At 42.7% G+C, this 26542-nt stretch overlaps 1 protein-coding gene across 5 annotated transcripts; it reads right to left on the reverse strand.

Annotated features, from left to right (window-relative positions):
* slc25a25.L (solute carrier family 25 (mitochondrial carrier; phosphate carrier), member 25 L homeolog) lies at positions 1 to 26533 on the reverse strand. Of its 5 annotated transcripts, none has more exons than XM_041571913.1 (11): positions 26014 to 26533; positions 6066 to 6192; positions 5566 to 5653; positions 5168 to 5200; positions 4925 to 5036; positions 3925 to 4083; positions 2712 to 2864; positions 2357 to 2464; positions 2104 to 2271; positions 1855 to 2005; positions 6 to 1381 (listed from the first exon to the last, which is right to left on the reverse strand). In XM_041571913.1, the coding sequence occupies exons 1-11, from the start codon at positions 26305 to 26307 to the stop codon at positions 1197 to 1199; spliced, it is 1578 nt and encodes a 525-aa protein (XP_041427847.1). In that variant the 5' UTR covers positions 26308 to 26533; the 3' UTR covers positions 6 to 1196.
* Between the last annotated feature and the right edge of the window lie 9 nt (positions 26534 to 26542).

Raw genomic sequence — 26542 nt, forward strand, 5'->3', positions numbered from 1 at the left:
TTTAGTAGAATATAGAACTTTTATTTGACGGATTCTACAACAAGCTCTCATCGCATGTGTTCCATAGATTCCGCTTATAACAGGCAGGTTTTTATATGGTCAGACTCATTTCTTTTTTGTTGCATTGATTCTTGCTTACAATTCCATGGACTCATTCTCCTCATTTCCTAGCGAGGTCCGAACAGATCAATAATCTGCTTGTGAAACGAAGAAAGAACAGCCCAATGACGTGAAATGTGATCTCAGTGACTCCGCCACTGGATTTCTGTTCCCCTTCCCACCTCCGACATTCAACACAAAAGGTTAAAGTTCGTTTTTTTTTCTGCCACGTGGCAAGAACTTTAGATTTAGGGCAGCGGTCATGGTGTACAGACAGACGGACAAACTGCTCGCTGCTCTACAGTCTGTCCTGCCCTGAGGCCGAAAACAAGTTAGTGACGTAAAAAAAAAAAAATTTTAAAGGCCACAATACTTCTAATAATAATTAAACATTCTGTAAAAATAACTCAATGTTAGATATTTCTTCTTCTTTTTAAATAAATATGTAATAAATATACAGGCTAGGCAGTAAAAACATCAACATAAAGGAGGAATGTGAGAAATGTGTCAGGCTTGGGCATACTTGCTGCGAAGAGTCATCCAAATACCATGTTATAATGGCAGCATTCCAAGCAGCAAATGGGCCTAGCTCATAACGCCAATCAGGTGGTAATGCTCATTCATATAGACGGGCACATATGGGTCGGCACAGCCTCCAATCACAATTCTACAGAAGCAGGCGAATAAGCTGCATTCTCAGCATCAGACTCTCACACAATACAGACATAAAGGGCAAATAAGATGCCTTCAAAATATATATGTATATAAAAAAAAAAAGGTGAGATGTAGGAACAGGTATTTGTAAAAGGATGACAAACTTAAAATATGGACCAAAACAGTCAAAATGTAAACAAAGCTCCAACTTGGAAGATGCTACAGCCCCCCTAAGCAGGGGGTGGAATGAGAGCGTCGAGTCTGGAGCTCCTAGTGCTCTGATGCAGCCTTGCTTCCCTGCATCTCTGGGGATTATCACGGCTTCAATCAGTCGCTTAGTGTTCAACACATTCACAGAATGAAGACGAGACCTTTCACATCCAGGGAGTTGCAGCCCAAGAAAGCAGTCGAAAGTCCATTAACCGTTTTTCAACGTTGGCGCGTCATCGTGACTGTACTCCCAGCGTGAGCTTCAGGTTTTCATAGACCACGTAGCTGATGCTGACAGCAGGGATCACCTTCATGAAATTGGGGGCCAGTCCCCTGTAAAGTCCAAAGGCTCCCTCCGTTTTCACAATGTGCTTGAACAGTTTGCTCATGGTCATCTGGGGGGCACCTTCAACAGAAGCTGCAATAAAGCCGAGATTTCATAAGAAACTGTGCTCCACCTACAAAAGGACAACTCCCGGCACCACCCTGCCAAACTCATGGGACTTTTAGTTCTGGAACAGATGGAGCTCCAGAGTCACCCTAATAATAAACAAGAAACACAAACCACCCCAAACGCCATACAATTTATTCTAGAAGGTGTGGCACATCACAGATTACTATTAAACCACACGATACAGGAATAATGCGGCTCAGACAAGAGTGCACATAATGCTCTGCCATCTCTTGTTAAATGACAAAACTATTTTTTTTTTTTTTTTGAGAGGGGGTGGGTTAAAATGTTTCTGTGTTTATTCTAGTTTCGAACTAGACCAGTAGTGAGCAACTGGTTCCACCACTGAACAAGACCCATCAGCTGTCAAGTTTCTGGAAATTGATCTGTTGGTTGCTTGAACTAGAACAACATTCTTTGGTAACAAAGCTTAAGCTCACCTTCTGCCTGCATGCGTGTCCGGACGAGGGCTAGGGGGTAGCTGGCTAGTTGCCCACATGTGCTAGATATGGTCCCACAGGCTAGCAAGACAAACACTCCAGGATCGGCACTGCTCGTGGCATACCGCTGCAGCCATGCATTTTTCAGGGTCTGGAAAAGTAAAAAGTGGGTTGAGTATTTGATCACAGATCATTTTCATGAAGCACTACTAAAGCACAATCCGAAAAATAAAGTGAGCAGTGTCATACCTCATACACTGCCAAGTCAATGCCAGCATAGGGGATGATCCCTAGCATGTTTGGGACGTATCCCTTGTAGAATGCAGACAACCCCTCTTGCAGCAGGATTTTTTTGCCGCAGTCAAGCACGCCTTGATACTGGCCTGTCTTGCGTAGGGCCATACGAGTTTTCAGCACCTGTGGCAGGACAAGAAGCCGGGATCAATATGGATCAATGGCAATTCATGACCACTGTGAAACTCACAGAGAAAATAAAACTCACCTCCATAGGGTAGATGCTGCTTTGGGCAATTACACCAGCCAGAGACCCAGCTACAAATCTCTCATGAATACCAAGAGTCTCCTGGTTACTGCCGATAATTCGTTTAATCTGATAAATAAAAAAAAGGAGGAGGTTAGGGGGTTCAAAGTCACTTTTATTGAAAAGCATACGGATTTATGCATTCGTAATATAATATAATATAGTTTTTTTCTATTTCTCTTGTTATGAAATGGTGAACAAGTTATGGAACAAGGCAAAGAGAGGAAGTCTGATATGCATAAGATAACGGATCCCACCCTTAAAGCCTTTACTTATCTTAGTCCTTTGTACCTGCAACAAATCTAAAATCTCTCACCTGCTCATATGCCATGAATTTGATTGCAGACTCAGGTGCAATTTTGATCACGTTGATGCCGTTTCCTCTCCAGAGGGAGCGAAACCCCCCTTCCCGAATCATATGGGTGAAGCCTCCCAGGATGGACATGTTGTTGCTGCGGGAAGCATGGACCTGAAAAGGAGAACACAAGACTGATCAGAAACTGGAATAAATCTGTGGACAAGGACTGTTTGTTTAGGAAAACAAGACTGAATCCTGGCTGGAATGCGAATTACAAGATTTATTAAAAGTAAGCAGCCCTGGCAGATACGGATGTCACAGAGCAGTGCCGCGTCACAGCTTTAATGCTCCATCAAAACATTGGCTATAAATAGGTCTGCCGGTGAGAAAATTGCAGCTAAGTTTCTCCAGACTAAAAATGGGAAGATACAAGCAGATCACTCAGCCATAAGCATATAAGACATTCATGACTAGATTCAGTGGGGGTAATTTATAAACACTGGGCAAATTTGCACCTGGGCTGTTACCCATGACAACCAATCGGATGCTTGCTTTCATTGTTTTCCTTGCAGCAGACTGAAAAAATCTAATTACTGATTGGTTGCTATGAGTTACTGCCCAGGTGCAGTGTTTATAAATGAGCCTTTGAGTATTTAAAAGGCAATTGCAGGTGCACAGTAAAGCATTTTCCAATGTTGCCTCTAACCAAGCGGCAAGCTTTTTAGTGATCTGACAGCTGCAGTGCCAATTACATTCCACTTGAGACAAGACTCAACAGTCGTAGCACTGCTAAAAACGGACTCTCTGAGCTATCGTTAGCAATACATACTCATTTTAATCCTAATACCACTTTTTCTTTCCATACTGTAATAAAATTCAACCCAGTCTCTGGTTAAACTGTACAAGAATGATAGGTAAAATATTTGCTCTAAAGGAGACCTGCTGATCTCTGAACTGGGGCACCTGGGATAAAGTTATAAAAGTAGATGCAATTTGTACTGTGCAAAGTCCACATTTGAAGTTTTATCTGTCACTAAGGTTATGCAATGTTCTCTGCCCTTAGGAACAGAATGCAATGCATATTGTGTAAAGGCTGGAAATGGCACCATTAACAGCTCAACCTTAAACTTTCACCTAGCGCTCAAAGCGGGAACCGCATGATGTACTATTAAATGGGTAGTCCAAAAATAATGGAAAAAAAAATCAAGTGTTTATTATTTTGAAAAATTACCTGCATTAGCACTTTGAGTCTGTCTAGCGGAGCTGTACAAGTTCGAGAAACGGCGCCTGCCCCTCCTCCAGCGACTAAGTGTCTCCACCACATTCCAGTTTGTTTCTCTTCTACGGTAAACTCATCAGGGACCAACAAGTTTTCTCCCACGTCAAATATCTGTATTGGGATAAGAATAACTGAATCAGGTTCTGTTATTTCAGCACTTAGCCAAAGGCTGACATCCATAACTCGGTACAAAGAAGCCGCTGGTTCCTTTTCTCTACCAACTACTGCGACTTAAAAGTGTTCATGCAATCAGCCTCAAAGGAATATGAAAGGCAAGCGAAAGGTGCTTCTATAATAACAGTCACTGGTAATTGTAGGGGGTGGACCAAACCAGAGTGGACTGACAAGAACCAGTCATTCTGCAACCTCATTTGTTCCAAGAGTCTGAGGCTTGGCACTCCATTACAAGCAACTGCCATATAGATATCTATCTATCTATATCCATCCATACATCCATATGTATCCATCCCTTTCTATCCATCTATCTAGCTCTCTCTCTTTATCTCTATCTAAATCTATCTCTCTATCTATCCATCTAAAAAATGCCAAAAGCAGTTTGACTATAAAGGTGGCCATAGACGCAAAGATCTGCTCGTTTGGTGACAAACGAGTGGATCTTTCCTCGATATGCCATTAACGAGCATGGCTATATTGGGGGTAATCCGAACGTTCGGCCATATGGCCGAACGATCCGATTACGATGTGCAATGGGCTCCGGCGGGATCAGTCGGGTCAAAATCAAACCTGACTGATCTCCGCCGGATGAAAGATGTCGGCACTCTCCACACGCAATCTGAAAATCGTACGAATCCTCGATTGGTACGATAGGATCTGTGCATCTATGGCCAGCTTAACTCCCACTACAACTTGGTGCTGCTCTGGCCTACAACCATAAAGCTTGGATTATGGCTGTGCAAGTAAAGCAAACAGAGAGCACTGTAAATGAACCTACCGTCGAGTGCTTCCAATAAAGGATGATCTCTGGAATGTTTTCTGCTGAATGCAAAAGGTGATAGTCTCTCCATTCATTCCAGTCAATGGTCATTGTTCCATTTTTATCCATGCTGTAAAACATATGGATAGTAAGAAGGGTTGATAACAAAATCAAAGGCTGGCCATCATGCACAAAAAAAGGGGATGCAGTACACAGAATGAGGCAAGTGGAGCAGGAGAGACAAGAGGAGGGCATACTTACTGGGTGACAGGACCCCAACGTCCAGTTCTAATTCTGACAGTCACACAGACAGAAGCAAAAGGGGGGAAACAGTACAAACAAATCAATTACTCCTTTCTAGTCCTATACAATTTCAGTATTTTATGCCAACTGAAAGGTTTGCTCAGGGGTTTGAAATGAATAACAGTGCCAATTGCAGCAGCTGACTGAGCCAGCTGAGTAGGTAAAGCGAGCCGACATCCCTCAAGTTATTTGGGGCAGGGGCAGGGTTATTGCTCTATTGCATTACTCCCCTGGAAGGCTTCCCAGCAAACGCAATCAGGTAACATGAGAGAGGGCTGAGCATGATAAAGAGCAAAGAGTACAGAAGCAGGACAAAGTACGGTAAGATTCATTCACGTCACTCCTTTCACACCTACCTCTTCAGGATCTTTTCTGCTTGCTGCTCAGATATGTTCACCCCCAAGTCCCGGAGCGACTGCATTATCTCCTGGGCATCAATTCGACCTGAGGGAATAAAAAAAAAAAGCAAGAATAAGAATGTTTATAGTGATAAAAAACAGTTTCTAAAACACCTTGTAAAATAATTACAGCTACTCTGTCTCACTGCACAACAATTACAGAGCAAGTATCTCCACTTATGAATTATTATGACAAACATATGCCGTAGAGTTGTTTTATTCAAAGCTTTGGCTGCTGCAAAGCTGTGTTCATAAATAATGAAATCCATAAGGCAAGTCATTTTAAGAAAAAAAAAAAGTTCATGATATTTGCTTAATCAGAAGGGGTTGGAAACATGATCCGGTGTTGGTTCCATTTATTATGTAACTTCTGCCTTTGTCGCACAGTTTCTGGTTTGTGCCTGTCTAAACAAGAATATTGTAAAAGATCAAGAGATGCCGCAGTACAGGTGACTAACCGTCATTTTTCTTGTCCAAGCTCTTGAAAACCAGTCTGAGCTTCTTCTCGTGATCTCGGAGGTAATGTACAAACTCGTCAAAGTCCAGCTGTCCATCCTGGTCCTTGTCCCCAGCTTTTACGATTTTCTGTCGGGAAAGGGGGGGAAAAAATTTAGTTTTTTCTTCACGAGCAACACATAAGTCAGTTAAACGGAGCAGTCTGGAAGGCTGAGAGTGCACTTTCTTATACTGTTCTGCCTATTTAGGGAAACTGGAAGCAACTGATAAGAGACAGAATTTCATAATGACTCAAGGATAAGTAGAAAAGGAACAAGGAAACGTTGGGGGGAGCCGAAATGAACAAAAAGTTGGCGTTTAGGACTGTAAAAGAATGTATAAAACTGCCTGGCAACAAATGGGTTAATGGCTGCTGGTTCTCTGCCATGTAGAGGGTAAGTATGTGTGGGAACAAAAGATTTATTACATTGACCTTTGTAAACTGTCTGAGCTCAAGTCACACGGCTCCCTCAAGGGACAGCGAGTACTGAAAGCTAAAGATACTTGCCTGTGTGACAAGTGCAGAAGCCCCAAATTCCCAGGCAAACCCACGGGGCACAATGCGTTAACAAATACCAATAAAATATACAATATTTACAAATGATGAAATACTTCAGGCCTAAATAAATATTTGCCTTGTATTTAAATCTCTGAGTGCTGCGTGGGACTGCACATACGGTAAAGGTCTCTTTTGAAAAACCTATGAGTGTGGGGGGACGGGGTCAAATTAGAATATAGAATAGTTCAGAAGGACCCGTACTGCTTTTATTGTGAATCAAGCTTCTCTATTTAAATATGGATATGCACGTTTGAATAAAGAAGCTTGATTCACAATATAAGGAGTGCGGGTCCTTCTAAACTATATATATATATATATATATATATATATATATATATATATATATATATATATATATATATATATATATATATATATATATATATATATATATATATATATATATATATATATATATATATATATATATATTATATACACAATTTTGAACTGGAGGACTCCAAATATCTCTCAGATTCATGGGTGCTGGTTATAAAATAGATATTAAAACATCAAAGAAACATCACAGGTCTTTTAAATGAAAAAAAATTAATCTTATTTATTTCAACGTTTCGGCTCCTATCCCAAGCAGTCCTGAGGAAGTCATAACATTGACAAAGGCTCTAGAAGTGAGCCAAAACGTTGATGCTTATCAAACACGGAATAAAGTATGATATTTTGTAAAATTCCCAGGAGTGCGCTGCCTCCTCTAACAATAAATTTTCATTAAAAAAAAAAAAAATTATATATATATATATATATATATATATATATATATATATATATATATATATATATATATTTTAATGAAAATATACCTCTAGACATCTTTATATAGCCCTATGATTACATAGAGAGAATACAGTCAGTGCTGTGACATGAAGGAGCCCCTAAGGTTCTGCACAGAAGGCAGTTAAGTGCCCAGCAAGTGGCCAACAGCAACCTACCTGTCTCCACTGGCAATAGGTGGAAAACTCCTGGGACGGAATTAAAAGGCTCAGACTAAAAATTGACTTCAGCTCAGAAGGGAGCTGGTCTGACTCAAAGTACTGGAATTCTGCCTGAGACTGGTCCAAAAGAGGCACATAAAGGCTGAGACAGAGCATGGCGGAGGTGGTGATTGCACCTGCACGGAATCCAGAGGTACGGGCCTGTCCTGCCCTTGAACACCACGTTAGTTCCTCACTAAGAGCAAAAGCCGGCAATCCTCAAGGCTTAGGTGTCCGGTATGAGCAGCTATTGGCTGGGCTAGACCTGCCCCTTCTCTCATTGCACACACACGTAAGCAACCAAACCAGCCTCCAAAACTCGGCCAACCCCCTTAAAGGAGACTCGCATCACTGCTTCTTCTCCAGCTCTGTAAATCACGTACACAGTGTGGGCTGCCGCAGGGGGAGACACTAAAACAGCAGCTGAGGAAGCTCCCGGGGAAAGGGATGCCGCTTCCATGTGACACAGTAATTCTAGATGTACAGCATAAGGTATAGCACTCACAGCACAGACTGGTTATTTATAAAGGTGCCCCCGTGTCACTTGGATAAAGGTTGTCACGTCTCAAACGAGCCCTACAGAATACGACTCAGGCTCCATATAAAAGCCTCGGCCTTCGTGAAAAGCCCTATATATTAAAGGGATACTGTCATGGGAAAACATGTTTTTTTCAAAAAGCATCAGTTAATAGTGCTGCTCCAGCAGAATTCTGCTTTTTTCAAAATAGCAAACAGATTTTTTTTTTATATTCAATTTTGAAATCTGACATGGGGCTAGACATATTGCCAGTTTCCCAGCTGCCCCCGGTCATGTGACGTGTCCTCTGATAAACGTCAGTCACTTTACTGCTGTACTGCAAGTTGGAGTGATATCACCCCTCCCCCCCAGCAGCCTAACAACAGAACAATGGGAAGGTAACCAGATAGCAGCTCTCTAACACAAGATAACAGCTCCCTGGTAGATCTAAGAACACTCAATAGTAAAAGCCAAGTCCCACTGAGACTGATTCAGTTACATTAAGTAGGAGAAATAACAGCCTGCCAGAAAGCAGTTCCACCCTAAAGTGCAGGCACAAGTCACATGACTGGGGGCAGCTGGGAAACTGAAAATATGTCTAGCCCCATGTCAGATTTCAAAATTGAATATGGAAAAATCTGTTTGCTCTTTTGAGAAATGGATTTCAGTGCTGAAGTCGGCTGGAGCAGCACTATTAAATTTCCAACGACAGTATCCTTTTAAGACAAATAGTTAAAAGCTGCACAGGCTCCATATAAAAGCCTCAGCCTTTGCCCAAAGCCCAGTATATCAAGGCAAATAGATAAAAACTGGCATCTGTAGCGGCACAGGCATAAAGGCATTCAATGGGCAGCACAAAACAAATGCAGACAAACCAAAGCTACTAACTATGCAGTGCACTTTGCTCACTGGCGCAGATACTTTGGGAACGATGTAGCAAAAAGCCAGTGGATGAATAGAAACATACAAGGCTGCCCTCTGCTACATTGTGTTGATCGTGTAGAAAGAGACAGGAAACATTTCCCTTTACAATGTCAAGACCACACCACGTGGGAAAGCTGGTTACAATCATCCTTTCATTAGGGTTTATATGCCTTTTAAAGGGGTCATTCACCTTCATGTTATAAAATGGCGCATTCAAAGCAACTTTTCATTATTTCTTTCAACTTCATTATTTCTTTTTAATAGTTTTTGAATTATATTTTTTCCTTCGGACTCTCTCCAGCTTTCAAATGGGGGTCACCGACCCCATTGAAACAACCAATGCTCTGAAAGGCGACAGATATATGGTTACTGCGACTTTTTAGTTACTCGGGCCCTCTCATATTCATATTCCAGTCTCTCGTTTGAATCAATGCGCGGTTGCTAGGATTATTTGGATCCTAGCAACCAGACAGCTGAAACTGCAATCTGGAGAGCTGCTGAAGAAAAAGCAAAATAACTCAAAAAGCACAAATAATAAAAAATGAAACCCAATTGCAAATTATCTCAGAATATCCCTCTCTACATACTAACAGTTAATTGAAAGGTCAAAAACCCCTTCAATAGCTTCACATTGCTTTGGAATGGAAGTTGGAACATTTTCCATATTTGTAAATATTATACATACATACAAAATAGAAGGATATGTGCCCTTAAAGAGATAACTGTTAGTATGATGTAGAGACTGAAATTTTAAGACAATTTGCAATTGGTTTTCATTTTTTATTATTTGTGGTTTTCTGGAATTGTTTAGCTTTTTATTCAGCAGCTCTCCTGTTTGCAATTTCAGCCATCTGGTTGCTAGGGTCCAAATTACCCTAGCAACCACGCATTGGTTTGAATAAGAGACTGGGATATGAATAGGAGAGGGCCTGAATAGAAGGATCAGTAATAAAAAGTAACAATATATGTGTAGCCTTACAAAGCATTTGTTTTTTTTTAGAAGGGAGTCAGTGACCCCCATGTGAAAGCTGCAAAGAGTCAGAAAAAAGGCAAATAACTATAAAAAATAATGAAGACCAATTGAAAAGTTGCATAGAATTGGCCATTCTATAACATAAATAAAAGTAAAAAACCTCAAAGGTGAACCACCCCTTAATGCACTGTGATGAGGGAATTTTAAAACGGCTCCTACATCTGCAATCATGTCGCTCTATTTCTAATAATCCTCTCTCTGTATTTAAGAGCAGGTGTGTAGCAAAGTAATACAAATCCCATGATACACAGGCAACAGACACACACCTGGAAGACAATTATTATTACTGCTGATGTGCTGCAGTTCTGTAGTGCAGTCACCACTGTGTCTGACTACAAATCCCATAATGCACTCTGTTCTCGACTCGCAAAAAAAGTCTCTAAACAGCTCACAAATGTATTGCTACTTTTTACTACTATTAATCTTTTTATTTAGGCCTCTCCTATTTATATCCCAGTCTCTTATTCAAATCAATGTATGGTTGCTAGGGTAATTTGGACCCTAGCAACCAGAATGCTGAAAATGCAAACTGGAGAGCTGCTGAATAAAATATTAATTCAAAAACTACAATTAAAAAAAAATTAAAACCAATTGCAAATTGTCTCAGAAATCACTCTCTACATCATACTCAAAGTTACCCCCTTTAATATCACTCTAACTGACCTATAAGCTGTGGTTTTAGGGGATCTACAAAAGACACAGGCCCCCCAGGGTGGTCAGCATTAAAGTATGGGAACCTCAGTTTTATCCGTTCAACTGCCGGAGAAAAGGAAGCAGAAAAGTCCAATAGAATAACGTAATATTAAAGGGGACAACCATTAGTGAAAAGCATGAAATACCTAAGGTACAATGTTATCAGTTATCCAGAAACCCCTGAATTACGGAAGGGTTGGGACTCCATTTTATCCGACTTGGAGTCCAAACTGGAAGCAGCCGGAGGTCACGGGACAGAAGCACAGTTAATAATTAAGAGATGGGGCCTGTTGTGATGCAAGCTCATCCAGATTAAGCAAGCAGGTGACAGATAAAGGACATTATAGGATCTAGAATCATCAAAGCCCACGTGAGGCTCATCAGCGCTTCTAACCTTCATTTTCCGACGGAAACAACTTGCTCAATCCTTGGGTGACGTGAAGGAAAGAAAAAGAAACCCAGTTTACCAAGGATATGGACACAGATACATCCTGGCTTGAAAAGGTGACGAGAAACTAGACGCAATGTAGAATGCTCTAGAATTTCTCAGCATAATGAATGAGACAAGCATTAGCATACGAGAGATTCAGACTGGAAGCTGAATTGATTGTCGTTGATCTTTACTCCGCCTTTACAAATGACAGTGCAAAAGAGTAAATGTGCCACTGTCTACCTCCACTCCAAGGAGAGGGTTAAATTCATAACCCTAAATGCATATTACATATGAACTACCATTCATGCCTGGTGTGAATGCTGGGAGTGGTAGTTAAAGGGGTTGTTCACCTTTAAATCAACTGTTAGTATGATGTAGAGAGTGATATCCAGAGACAATTTTCAATTGGGTTTAATTTTTTATGATTTGTGGTTTTTGAGAGATTTTGAGCAACTCTCCAGTTTCAGGAATCTGGTTTCCAGGGTCCACATTACCCTAGCAACCATGCGCTAGGAATATGAATAAGAGACTGGACTATGAATTAGAGTTTTTTTTAGATAGGGTCAGTGACTTCCATTTGAAAGCTGGAAACAGAAGGCCAAAAATTAAAAAACTACAAAAAAAAAAAAAAAAAAGGCCAACTGAAAAGTTGCTTAGAGTTAGCTAGTCTATAACATAATGTAAAGGTGAACCGCCTCTTTAAGCTGGAAGTTGCGTTTCTTCGCATATGAAGCATGTCTCCACCTGCCCAACCTGCATGAGGTGAAGGAGTTTGGGGATGTAATGCCATGCATGGGTAGCTGATCAAGGATTACCTGCTGCAGCAGTGGCTTTCTTGGTCCCACCACCACCAGGATAATTTGCTCCTGATCCTCTTTCCCAGGCTCACAAGGAGGATGCTGTAGGCCTGGCTTCTCAGTGCTCTGGCAACTATTTGGTCTCTCGTTGGCCTCAGGACCTTTGCAGGCTGCCCAGGGCAAATGCATTGTGATAAAGTCCCACATCCCCTGCAGCATCGTTGCCCTGGGTAGTTAAGGCGCCAATCTACGTCAGTGTCACACAGCCAAACTTCAGCCTGATACACTGCTGCCTGTACCTCTTACAAACAATAGAGATGGAGCTGGAGCACAGACCAAATACCACACATTAAGCTTCCCCTGCCCACACACACTGCAGATGAACACGCAACTAAAGCTGAAGCCGGCTGCTTCGAGTCTGCATTCACACTGCAGCAGGGTTCCAGCCAATCACTGCCCTGGACATTAACACGTTCAATATTCAGACCAGTGAGCATCCCGGAATCGGAGAGGAAATTCCCACATCCCTCATGGACCACTAGGAGAAGTTACATCATTTAGATGAATCTACAGCTCAGCCAATTAGAGTGAATGCTCTCTGGCACAGCTCCAGTCAAGGGAAGCTGCTCAGTAGTCTGCACAGCAGTACAGGAAAGCTGCTCGGTAGTCTGCACAGCAGTACAGATTAGCTGCTCGGTAGTCTGCACAGCAGTACAGATTAGCTGCTCGATAGTCTGCACAGCAGTACAGATTAGCTGCTCGGTAGTCTGCACAGCAGTACAGATTAGCTGCTCGGTAGTCTGCACAGCAGTACAGGAAAGCAGCTCGGTAGTCTGCACAGCAGTACAGGGAAGCAGCTCAGTAGTCTGCAGAGCAGTACAGGAAAGCAGCTCAGTAGTCTGCAGAGCAGTACAGGAAAGCAGCTCAGTAGTCTGCAGAGCAGTACAGGAAAGCAGCTCGGTAGTCTGCACAGCAGTACAGGAAAGCTGCTCGGTAGTCTGCACAGCAGTACAGGGAAGCTGCTCGGTAGTCTGCACAGCAGTACAGGGAAAGCTGCTCGGTAGTCTGCACAGCAGTACAGGGAAGCTGCTCGGTAGTCTGCACAGCAGTACAGGGAAGCTGCTCGGTAGTCTGCACAGCAGTACAGGGAAGCTGCTCGGTAGTCTGCACAGCAGTACAGGGAAGCTGCTCGGTAGTCTGCACAGCAGTACAGGGAAGCTGCTCGGTAGTCTGCACAGCAGTACAGGGAAGCTGCTCGGTAGTCTGCACAGCAGTACAGGGAAGCAGCTCAGTAGTCTGCACAGCAGTACAGGAAAGCAGCTCAGTAGTCTGCACAGCAGCACAGGAAAGCAGCTCAGTAGTCTGCACAGCAGTACAGGGAAGCAGCTCAGTAGTCTGCACAGCAGCACAGGAAAGCTGCTCGGTAGTCTGCACAGCAGTACAGGGAAGCAGCTCAGTAGTCTGCACAGCAGTACAGGGAAGCAGCTCAGTAGTCTGCACAGCAGTACAGGGAAGCAGCTCAGTAGTCTGCACAGCAGCACAGGAAAGCAGCTCAGTAGTCTGCACAGCAGTACAGGAAAGCAGCTCAGTAGTCTGCACAGCAGTACAGGGAAGCTGCTCAATAGTCTGCACAGCAGTACAGGGAAGCTAAGAATCCTGAAATGAAATAGCATGCGGTTGGAATTATGACTACACACATGTACAAGAGATTACGTCACCCTTATTACTATCCAAATGGGAGAACGGTCATCCCGAGGGATCTTCCTTTAGCCCTGGCTGGAAATGAGCGGAACATTGGCAGCCTGGTACTTGGCATTCAAGTCAGGTCCCTCTCGGTTACAGAAATTCATCACGTGCCCCAATGGGAGCTTTTTATTTAAGGCCAGAGACGCTATAATGACAAAGCGAATTCTCTGAAATACAGAAAGCCTTTCAGAAGGAAAAAGACGGCTGAGAATTTACAGTTCTTGCAGTTGAGGAATATACCTTATCTTGCCTTGGAAAGGTTAATTCGGAGCACTTAACCCCATCCCTTCCTCTGAGCAGGCGAGACAAGAGACAGGCCCATATATTGGTACAGCTGGTACTGAGAGACATCTGGTTCTAGAAGATTAGAGCAAGTGTTGCTTTACAACCATTGCGCAGATCAGAAGCTCTACATTTAAAGGGAAACTAGCATGACAAAGCAATGTTCTCATATCTTTATCAATGACACACCAATGCAGAAACACAGTTGCAGTATTACCGACGGCTGTCGTGATGGTTAAGGCACACCAAGGGTACCAAGATCTAAGCAGACGAAGTAACAACGTATCAGAGGGAGTTAACAAGGGCTTATTAAAGGAGAATGCGTTACCAACCCCCAGTAAACAGCTCTAGAAACTCTCTCTGTTTGTTTAGGATAGCAGCTGCCATATTAGCTTGATGTGATATCACTTCCTGCCAGAGTCTCTCATAGCTCTGGGCTCAAATTACAGCAGGGAGGGAGGAGAAGCAAACTGAGCATGCTCAAGCCCTAGCCCTGGAGGTTTATGCTGAAAACAGGAAGCCTGATACAGAAGCCCATGTGTACACAATAGAAGGAAAGAAATGCTGTGTTTCTTTTACATACGGTAGTTAAATTGGGTTGAAAAAAGACAAAGTCCATCAAGTTCAACCCCTCCAAATGAAAACCCAGCAAACATACACACACCCCTCCCTACTTTTAATTAAATTCTATATACCCATACCTATACTAACTATAGAGCTTAGTATCACAATAGCCTTTGATATTATGTCTGTCCAAAAAATCATCCAAGCCATTCTTTTGACAGAGGACTCAGAGCAGCATTACTTTGAGGGTTTACTGGTGTATTTCTATAGACCTTTCTGATAAAGCTTACTTAATTTTAGCCTTTCCTTCTACTTTAGTGATTTCATGGAGGATAGGGCCAAGCACATTAGCACTTGTAAATGAGACATGGCTCTCGCATGAGTGTACCAATGGGTAAATCTATGGAAAGAGCTGCCATGCTGGTTACTGGACCTACGTAAAATAACATTACACTGAGCCGAATCCTCTGTGAAAGATTCGGCCTAATAGCAAACCAAAGTCAAACACTCATTTGCATATGTAAATTAGGGAAATAAGGGGGAAATGGAGAAAAATATTTGACTTCTTTGCTTGTGTGATGAAAGGTCATGTGATGTTTTGGATTCGGTTTGGCCAGGCACAAAGCTGAATCCTGCTGAAAAAGGCGAATCTTAGTCAAATCCCAAACCGAATCCTGGATTCCGTGCATCCCTATGTATTTCTTTAAAAGAGGCATCTAATTATTCCACCGAGCAAGGAAAGAAAATCCATGCAGATTAATGTATTGGTTTCTACATCTGGTCGAGCGGATGTGAACCCCATAAACAAGCAAGTCCCAAGAAATGGGGGGCTAACCCCCACGACCCATGGAAGTGAACGAGCAGTGAAATCAAAATGGACCAACTTATTAAGGTACAATTGGGGGTCACGGTTTTTTTTTAACTCTTGACTGTGTCGCACAATCGCAGCAAGTTTGAAAAAGAAATCTATATGAATACAATTGACATCGAATGAATAAAGTGTCTGAATCCTACGCTACAAGATGTGCCACAATGAAAAGTATTTTAATTGTTTAATTGACACCCTGTTTGTTGGCCTCAGTCAGTGCCACACATGTGCCAGGCACGTAGCTCATTATCAATGCCGCTCCTATAAATGAAGATTGGTGCTAATTAAAGCAGATAACAGCATTACACGCAGTATGACAGTGCAGAAATGGAACTGTATGATGTGTAGCACATATAACATACCTGCTAGGCATGTAACATGTGGAGTAGGACACATGACATTGCCTGTGCCAAGGCTCATACAGGTATGGGACCTGTTATCCAGAATGCTCGGACCTGGGTTTTTCCGGATAAGGGATCTTTCCCTAATTTGGATCTTCATACCTTAAGTCTACTAGAAAATCACGTAAACATTAAATAAACCCAATAAACTGGTTTTGCTTCCTATAAGGATTAATTATATCTTAGTTGGGATCAAGTACAAGCGACTGTTTTATTATTACAGAGAAAAAGGAAATCACTTTGAAAAATTTGGATTATTTGTTTATAATAGAGTCTATGGGAGACGGCCATTCCATAATTCAGAGCTTTCTGGATAATGGGTTTCCGGAATAACGGATCCCATACCACTGTATATACTCTTCTCAATGCCTTGTGGGGCAAGTCACCTCATTATATAACTTTTCTGGCTAGTAAAAGTTCGATCTTTTTATTTACAGAGTGTACAATCTACTTTCTTCATGGTTGTCCTTTTAAAAAATTAATTATTTTATTATAATGGAGTCTATGGGAAACGGCCATTCCATAATTCAGAGCTTTCTGAATAACAGGTTTCCAGATAACGGATCCCATACCTGTATACTGCACACATTGGGTTGTATCAGAGGCAACACATTACATTTAGCCCACAATCTGCATGCTCGATGATTTATATTGGAAACATGTGGCTCGCCAGTTGGGAAGCATAGGCGAGAATTTCTCGACCCGACCCTAACCCGCCCGATCCCTACCCGCATCCGACCCGGGCCTGCTGCTCCCCTTTATTTATAGACCCACGCCTGACCCGCCGTGACGTCACATAAGGGGCGGGCGCGGCAGTCGGAAGTCTATAAATTCCGGCGCCGGAAGTCAGCAGTACTAGGTCGCGGGCAGGGAGAGCAGGAGAAGAGCTCAACCCTCACCCGCCCCTTTTGTCCAGGGGTCGGCCCGAACCCGCCCGACCCGCGGGCCTTGGGTCTGCCTGCACATCTCTAGTGCCAATGTGTTAGGTATACTATCCCTTTAACACTGCCAATGTCCCAGCACTGTCCTGAATTTAACTTTAGAGTCTGGATTTTATAACTCTACTGAGCATGCAAGTTGTCCAGAACAATGAAAAAGGATATCAAGAACATTAGCAAAGATGGCGGCTCATCGCTCTATGGATCCCAGTCCTGTATACATGACTTGTCCTTTAAAAAGACATACAATTTAAATCATACCATAGGTATATTTTCTACTGGAACTGCCATAAAGGGGTGGTTCACCTTTAAGTTAACGTTTAGTATGTTATAGAATGGCTAATTCTAAGCCATTTATCAATTAGTCCTCATTCTTGATAGTTTTTAATTATTTGCTGCCTCGTCTGACTTTTCAGCTTTCACGGACCCCATCTAAAAAAACAAATGCTCTGTAAGGCAACAACTGTATTGCTATTGCTATTTTATTACTCATCTTTCTTTTCAGCCCCCTTCTATTCATATCAATGCATGGTTGCTAGGGTCATTTGGACCCTAGCAACCAAAGTGCTGAAATTGCTAACTGGAAAGCTGCTGAATAAAATGCTAAAATCCCAACTGACAGTTGTCTCAGAATATCCCTCTCTAAAATTCTAAGGTGAAAAACCCTTTAAAGATTCACATAATGGACATTTTTTTTGTACTTATTACCTGCAGGCGTGACTTTTTTTTCTTTCAATATGAAAATTCTTATAAAAGTTAGTTTACTCTGTACTCTGCCTACATTCCACTTAAAGCAAGATAGCGTGTTTGAGTATCCGAGTCAGTTGATATGACTATTCAGACAAGTATGTGCCGAGGTTCTAAAGGTCCCCTACACGGGCATTATTATTATTTATTATATTATTGCACAGTGTATGGGGCCCTCCCAGATAGATATATAACTATAAGTCAACCAGATATCAATTGGGCAGGGTTAAAAATCCAGACGATCCGAGACAGCATCGTTTTGTTGATGCGGTCCTCGATCTGACCACCAGTATGCTCAACGTTGGGCCCTAGGGCTATCGCCCAACTCAAGGATCTCTACATGTATGGCCACCTTAACTCTCCAGTCTCATGCAATTGCCACCATAATTTGGTAAGGTCTACTGGATTCTCCCCGAAAGTCCTTTTTATTGCTGAAGAATCTATAAAATGATGGTTCTTTCTGGATAGGCCTTCTGGCACAATATCCCCAATAGCTGGGAAAAATGATCTACCAATCTCAGCCGGAGGATGAAACCACCACAGACCTATTGGGTACGAACACTTTTGGTATGTGAAATATGATCTGGGATTTAATTTGTCCTTTACTCATGCACTAATTACAAGCTAGAAGATTTAAATGTGCACTTTCACCATTCTCTGTGGAAAACCGGCCACTTGTGGATCATGTTTGGGCAGGTACAATAACACACAAACCAGGTCACGTTCCGAGACTGATGGTATCAAGTCACACTGTGCTCTTCAGAAAGGAATGACTCACTACACGCCAGGGCTCATAGGGTGTGTCGGAGTGAGAGAGATAGCCATCCAGAAAATCTAACTCCCACCCGTTTCACACCCCTTCGGGAGCTTGGGATGGGCTGATGTAGGCAACGCTACTATACAAATGACACATTTTAATGAAGTATTGAATTGCTCAGATCTTCGGGACAGCTGCCAAGTCATGCGACTAACTGCACAAATTAGGAATACCCACGGCACACATTACAATTTCATCAGCCCCTTTTAGATGGTACAAATAAACACAAGAGACTGGATAATGGAATGCCCCCTGTAGAGTGGGATGGGTGGACATTGCTGATCAGGGGTATGCACACTGGAAATCAGATTGGCTTCCACTATCTATGCTCCTGATTGCCGATTAGTGCCTGGTACTGATGTGTGGGTGATTCCCCTTTAAAGAGGTGGTTCTGCTTTATAAAATGGCTAATTTTAAGCACCTTTTCAAGTGGTATTCATTTTTTTTTTACTTATCTGCCTTTCTTAGGTCAGGCCACACGAGCATATTCGGGGAGATTAGTCGCCCCAGCGACAAATCTCCTCTTCTTCGGGCGACAATCTCCCAGAACTGCCTTCCCACTGCCCTCCGCCGGCTAAAATAAAAATCGCCTGCGGCAATGCATGCGTGATGCTTCGTTTTTCTTAGTCGCCCGAAGTATCCTCGTGAGGAGAAGAGGAGATTTGTCTCTGGGGCGACTAATCTTCCCGAACCTGCTTGTGTGGCCAGACCCTTATTCTTTCGAGCTTTCAAAAGGGGTCACTGTTAGGCTACAAATGTATTATTACTACCAAGCTTTCTATTCAAGTCCTCTCCTATTCAAATTCTAGTCTATTATTAAAATCAATGCATGGTTGCTAGGGTCACCTGGACCCTAGCAATCAAGATTGCTGAAATTGCAAACTGAAGAGCTGCTGAATAAAAGACTACGTAGCTCAAAAACCACAAATAATAATAAATGAAAACCAATTAGAAAAATCTCCCGATTGCAAACAACCTTTGATTATTAAATCGGTTCATCGCAGAAACTTGCATTTATCAGAAGTCTGTGATATTTTGAAATGATCCGATAACCTCAACAGCCTAAGCCATAGCAAAAGTAGCGCACCATCTGTTCTCCTTCAGATACTGGAAATGCATTTCCCACTGAGAGCTTTAACACCCATGGGAGATTGTTTGCTCCGGTCAGTAACTAGCAAGGAGATGTCCATGAACGCCGAAGGACCAGAGCACAAAGTTCGGTCAGAATGTTAAATGAAACCCAACAAAATCTAAACGCAGACAGAGAAAAAGGAGAATTGCCCAAAACCAGCGTGAGGAATATGCAGTGCTAATCTAAGTGCTACTGTGCCCTGTCCAATAACCCATAGCAACCAGGACAGAACAAGTGAAACAGCAAAAGCCAATTGCAGAATGGTTGCTATAGGTTACTGTGTCACTTAAAACAAAAACTACACCCTGTTGTGCTTGGTTTGTGCCCCGAGGGGTAGTATTTTGGGGTCCAGGAGGGAGTGCGAAACCGGTTTAACATGTTATTACAGGAAATGACAGAGCAGCTTCCTGCAATAGCGGGTCCATCCCCAGGCCCTTGCTTATATACAATCAGCGGATTAATTGGGGAATGAATGGCAGGGCATTTGCATTTTTTAAAGTTTTTTTGTTTATCCTCGTTTAGCACATTATACATGGGATAGCGCTAGAGAAAGGTCAATGTAGGGCAGTAATGGCCACCATCTAGTTGTTGCTGAATTGCAACTTTCAAATCCCACAGAGTAGAAGGGAATGTAGCCTGGTCAGTAACGTCCCGAGGGGCTTACAGGCTAACACTGGAATGCTGTACAGCTGTCTCACTCGGTCTTTTTCTGCATTGAGCTGCTGGTTTTAGCTCTAGTCTATAGAAATGGGATTGCTATCCTTCCTTTACTCTGGTGATCAGAGCCATTGTTTTCCTGAGAGACAAACGGACAGGGGGTGTGCAATAATAATAATATCCATTTTGATGTCAACACCAGCATTCCTTGGCAACCTCTGTGAGATCCAGAGAGCCACTAACTGATGCCACATGATATGCGGGAGCTGATACTCCACCTTGTGGCTTTTGGGCGGGTAAGATAAAACTGTCGCTAATTAGCACGGCTCTCACACCCACGATGCACCTCGTAAAAATAACAGCTGGAGTCACACTGGACCAACCCAGTCTAAAATGTGGACACCGATGTAAAGTAAAGCTGCTCGTTTTCGATATCTGGCTGATCCGATCGTGAGCCCTGGGGCACAACGATCGGATCACAACGCTGGGAATACAATTGGTCGGAGTGAGGACCCCGTCAATGAACCAATGCGGTCCTCAATCCGACAGAATATAAAATTTTGCCCAAACGACATCTGTCCAATTTTTGGCCAGATATCGGTCGGGCAAGCCAGGCGGAGGGCCACATACACCGGCCAATAAGCGATCACCTTATTATCAGGTCTGTCAACAGTTATTATTGGCCTGTTTATTAGTGATGAGCGAGTCCGGGTTGAGCTCTTCATCCTGCTCTCCCTGCCTGCCACCTAACACTGCTGGCTTCCGACTTCCACTTTTATAGCTGCGCCTGCTCGCCCTGCCCCTGTTGTGACGTCATCAGCAGGGCGGGTCTATAAAAGGAACCCGGAAGTCTGGCTTGGGTGGAGGGAGATCGGGTTACTACCGACTACCGTGTATGTCCACCTTTTGCCAGACAAGTGCAAAACATAAGCAATTAGCTTAGGGCAGATTTGCAAAGCCCAGTGGTGGTTACCAGCAGCCACCAATTAGCAATTGACTTGAGAAGACTACTAAACGTTGGAAAATAATGTGATTGGTTGCTATGGACAGGGCTGCCATCAGGGGGGGGAGGGTTTTTCTTTAATCCCCTGGCCACCAATGTTTTATTTTAATAATCTATAGGCCCCTGCCACCAATTTTTTTTTAAAAAAAATATTTTATGGGGCCCCTATTTTTTTTTAACTTGTAAGGGGGGCCCTTGCGCAAAGGTTTTTTTTAAAAAAAAAAATATCAATATGTGTGGTCTTTTAAGTGTGATGTGGAGTGGGCGGGATCAGGGGTGGGGCTTGGTCGCCAGGGTGGGCGGGGCCCTGAAAATTTTGTTGTATGTGGCCCTGTGATTTCTAATGGCGGCCCTGGCTATGGACAACTACACTAGAGCAATTTCCCACCTATGTTGGTAAATCAGCCCCCCAGTCATCACCTAGAGCTGCTGCAGTGCCAGAATCAATACCTCTAAATAGAAATCCTGACACTGATAATTGTTTTTCTTCATTAAAGCAGCCGAGTCCAGGGGAAAGCATCAGTCTCATCTGCAATTCCACATGACAAAAGGGTTGACTCAGCGCAGCAGCAGCCGGGTTCACTTTCAGGTGCCTGGGCCTCAATTCCCGCAGCTCCCAGGGAATCACCTAGTCTGCCCTACTATTAATATGCAGTGCCAACCAGTTGTTTCCTTTGCAAGGGGTACAGTACCCTCGGGCTACTGAAACTTACCTAAAAGTCTTATTAGGACATGATAAGACCTTACGCGTTTCGTGCCTGTTGGGTCTTGTGTAACATTGATCTGTATATTTTGTATAGTTCACCTATAAAGGGGAGGTAAAAAAAAAACCCTCTACCTGTCTGTAATCAAGAACAAATTAAGTAAATCTCTTTCACATGAGTCTTACTCCGATATTATTCTGCAGATAGAGCTATATGGTTCCATCTTGTATGTACAGGTATGGGAGTCGTTATCCAGAAACCCGTTATTCAGAAAACTCCAAATTATGGAAAGGCTGTCTCCCGTAGACATTTTATCCAAATAATCCAATAAAAAGCTTGTACTTGGCCCAAACTAAGATATAATTAATCCTTATTGGACACAAAAACAGCCAATTGGGTTGATTTAAGGTTTAATGATTTTCTAGTACAGACATGGGAACTGTTATCCAGAATGCTCAGGACCTGGGGTTCTCCGAAAAACGGATCTTTCCGTAATTCGGATTTTCATACCTTAAGTCTACTAGGAAATCATGTAAACATTAAATAAACCCAATAGGCTGGTTTTGCTTCCAATAAGGATTAATTATATCTTAGTTTGGATCAAGTACAAGCGACTGTTTTATTATTACAGAAAAAGGGAAATCATTTTTAAAAATGTGGATTATTTAATTATAATGGAGTCTATGGGAGATGGCCTTTCCGTAATTTGGAGCTTTCTGGATAATGGATCCCACACCTGTAGAATTAAGGTATATTACGGAGAGATCGGTTATACAGGAAAACCCCAGAGCCTGAGCATTCTGGATAACAGATCCCAGACCTGTATAAACATTCCCCGAGCTCCAGGACACAGCGGCTAAGTAATTGTGGGAATAAAGAGAGACAAGGTTTGTTTAGAGTGACCGCAGGGGATAGCCGTCTCCTCTTGTGTTTGAGCTGGGGGGGAGGGACCTGGTGTCATAAGTCATTAGTATCTTCCTTTAAAATGAAGTGACTGATCAGCGAGATGTTCTCATCATTCCAGGAATAGAAGCCTCGGGCCTCTTCTGACCTTTTGGGAGACCTCACAGAAAGAAGTGGCAGCTCTTTGGCAAATGGCAGCCTTGCTATTGTCATTGCCGGAGCAGAACGGCTACCTGACGTACTTTTCGCCCAGCTTGAAGCAATACACTCCTGTCTACTAAAATCATGCGTTTATTGTTAAACATTATTTATCCAGACTCAGATGCTTCCACGTGTTTTAACTACCAAACTTTTAACATCCAACATTCAATACATTAACATGTGTCAACCTGTCAATTGTAAACAATATTTTAGCTGAATTTAATTTTTTTGCGGCTTCAAATGAAGTGTGTCTGGTCTACATATCACTGTGCAGAGGAAAGCTATTTGGTTAATGCTGATTATGCAACAAGAGATCTGGCTTCAGCACACATACAGGCCTATAATGTGATTACCATGGGTTCCTCTTCTAGCCCACTTAATGAAACCAACAGAAAAGCTTCATTTTACAGCTCAGCCTGCTACTACTATTATTAGGTCACACATAGGGTTGCCACCTTTTTTGGAAATAAATATCGGCCTTCCTGTATATTTAGATTTTTTCCCTGTTAATTACATTGGGGTCAAGCATCATTTTATGAGCAGGCCGGTTAAATTATTGGCCATGTGGCAACCCTAGTCACACACCTCCATACCAGGCCACCCTGAGCAGCAGGTCCAGACTAGAAATCTGCGACTTCTGGCAAATGCCAGAGAGGCTGCTGTAAAATGCCATAGCCAATCACTATGTATTGGACTGGTGGGGGCTGTTTGGGCCTCTGTGTACCTAAAATTTTATTTTAAATGCCAGCCCAGACCTGCTGAGCAGTGAGTAGGCTCTGAAAACAACAAGGCCTGTGCCACACATGGAGATTAGTAGCCACTACTTTAAATTGAACAGAAATAGGCTTTGTCGTTTATTATATAAATGCAAAAGCTCATTGGCCACATAGAACATAAGCCAATTCCTAAATACAAGCTCCCAATATCAATCGAAAAAGTAAACAAGCGACACTGCTCTCTTTTTGGGCTTGATACCCATGCCTTGTTTATCGGCAGCTGTTACATTATTTACATTATTTCCATGCATAATATATATATATATATATATATATATATATATATATATATATATATATATATATATATATATATATATATATATATATATATATATATATATATAGGGATGCACCGAATCCAGGATTTGGTTCAGGATTCGTCATATGCAAATTAAGATTTGCTGAATTTTTAACGAAGGATTCGGACGAATCCAAAATAGTGGATTTCACTGCATCCCTAATATATATATATATATATATATATATATATATATATATATATATCACACAAGTCACATTTAAATACTTGTCTTGGCGCCAAAGGCCGTTGCTAGGTAACCATAAAACAGATATGTATTGGCCCCGGTCCACCGCTACAGGACGTAGGACGGGTAATCGTACCCGCATACTGAGCGACATGGAGGATCTGTTGAACCGGTCTGAGCGGTGCCAATAGTCACGCTATAAGGAAACCCCTCCCGCGACGGTAGTGTGATTTTTAACTTTATTCTTTTGCTGGTTACCTTGATCGGAGTTAAGCCTCAATACATATCTGTTTTATGGTTACCTAGCAACGGCCTTTGGCGCCAAGACAAGTATTTAAATGTGACTTGTGTGTACTGCACGGTTTGTTTCCCTGACGAAGGTTCCCGTTAGGAACCGAAACGTAGGATTTATTAAACCTCACCTTTGATTCATACCACTGTTGTTTTGGTGAAATTCCTAGGAGTGCCGTCGCCTGCTGCATTTTTATTATATATACTTTTGACTGGCACCCAGGGCAAACATGGACACGTGGTTGTGCGCTCCTTATGCCTATCTATATCTATATATATATCTATCGATATAGATGAGTGTATATGTATGGGATCCATTAACCCAGAATCCTGCTATACAGAAAACTCCAAATTACAGAAATTTTATCTCCCATAGACCCCACTTTATCCAAATTATTCCTTTTTCTCTATAATAATAATAATAAAACAGTAGCTTGTACTTGATCCCAACTAAGATATAATTAATCCTTATTGGAAACAAAACCAGCCTATTGGGTTTATTTAATGTTTAAATTATTTTCTAGTAGACTTGAGGTATGAAGATCTGAATTACAGAGAGATCCGTTATCCAGGGCAGGATTTACATAACGGGAAGCCGTTCTGCGCCCCTGTCCCCTCTCCTTTATCAAGCAAATTTTCATCATCGGGACTGGAGCCATGTTAATTGGCGCATGGGAAATTTTTTAAAAAAATGATTGTATCTCCTGCGTATCCCTAGTGTTTTTGAACCAATATTGTGCGGCTGCCGTCCTAGGCCCGGGCCTTTCCACAAATCCTGGAAATCCCCAGGTCCCGAGCATTCTGTATAATGGATCCCATACTTGTATATACAGTAGACCCCCCATTTTACATCCCCTGATTTCAAGTTTCCCCTCATTTTACATTGTTGTTTCGTGGTCCCACCTGTATATATTATTATGTATAATACATTTCCCTGATTTGACATTTCCCTGGATTTTACACCATTTTTTTCTGGTCCCCTGATAACCGTAAAATGGGGGTTCTCCTGTATATATATATATATATACACATATATAAACACAAGGCTGGCTAGAAATAGGATTTGCACGTGCAGCTCATGGATGAGCCTAGTTGTAGACAGCTGCAAGTAGCAGGTACCATGGTGGGTCAGAGGGGAGACAGACAGACAGCAGGACCTACAGAACAGAGGGGGAATGCACAATAAAGGAAAGCAACTTGTAGTAAATAAAATAGGATTTCTCTCAATGAAATGCAAAAGCAGCTTTCCAATACACTTCAGGTTTGCAATAAGTATTAAATAGAATCACCAGTGAAACATTATCTTTTACTGAAAGCAGTTTTTGGGGTGGAGTTTCCCTTTAAGACGATGACCTTATGGAGTGGCGTAACCAATAGCAACCAGTAGTAGGTATACAGATGCACCCCTATGAGCACTTGGTATATCCCGGCCCCCCGCACATTCTCACCCTCAGCTCCAGCTCAGTGCGATGCACCCCGAGGCGCTTGAGTCCCACCGCCAAGTCATTGATGCAGATGGCTCCGTCCTTGTTGACGTCCAACTCCTGGAATAGGATCTGCAGGCGTCTCTCGTGCTCCGGTCCCCCGCATAAAAGTCCCCCGCACGGATCCGCGGCCAGAGCAGCAGCAGCCAGGGAAGGAGAGGCCGGCGTCTCGTGGGAATGCGGCGCGCCGCTCACAGTGTCACACTGACAGAACACTCCGCTCAGCAGCGGCGACACCAGAGAACGAGGACGTGCCATAGACTAGAGCGGCAAAGCAGTCGGAGAAGGGAGGATGCGACAACGGAACCGGGAATCTACTCCTTCTCTCACTTAGGCACCGGCAAATGGCAGAAAGAATGACGCATGCATGTGGCGTAGCCACGCCCACCATCCAAGCGCGCCCACTCCCAATCAGATCACTCCCCGAGGCAAAGAGGTGGAGCAGAAGAGATACACGCGTAGTTGATTGGCTACTGATGTTTGATGTGGAGCT

Source organism: Xenopus laevis, chromosome 8L, assembly GCF_017654675.1.
Source record: "Xenopus laevis strain J_2021 chromosome 8L, Xenopus_laevis_v10.1, whole genome shotgun sequence".
Classification (NCBI taxonomy): domain Eukaryota; kingdom Metazoa; phylum Chordata; class Amphibia; order Anura; family Pipidae; genus Xenopus; species Xenopus laevis.

Coding starts and splice junctions, on each gene's coding strand:
- slc25a25.L (XM_041571913.1), bottom strand. CDS start 26,307: ATGGCACGTCCTCGTTCTCTGGTGTCGCCGCTGCTGAGCGGAGTGTTC. Junction 2,465..2,711: donor AATTCATGGCATATGAGCAG/GTGAGAGATTTT, acceptor TTTATTTATCAG/ATTAAACGAATTATCGGCAG. Junction 2,006..2,103: donor TTGACTTGGCAGTGTATGAG/GTATGACACTGC, acceptor TTACTTTTCCAG/ACCCTGAAAAATGCATGGCT.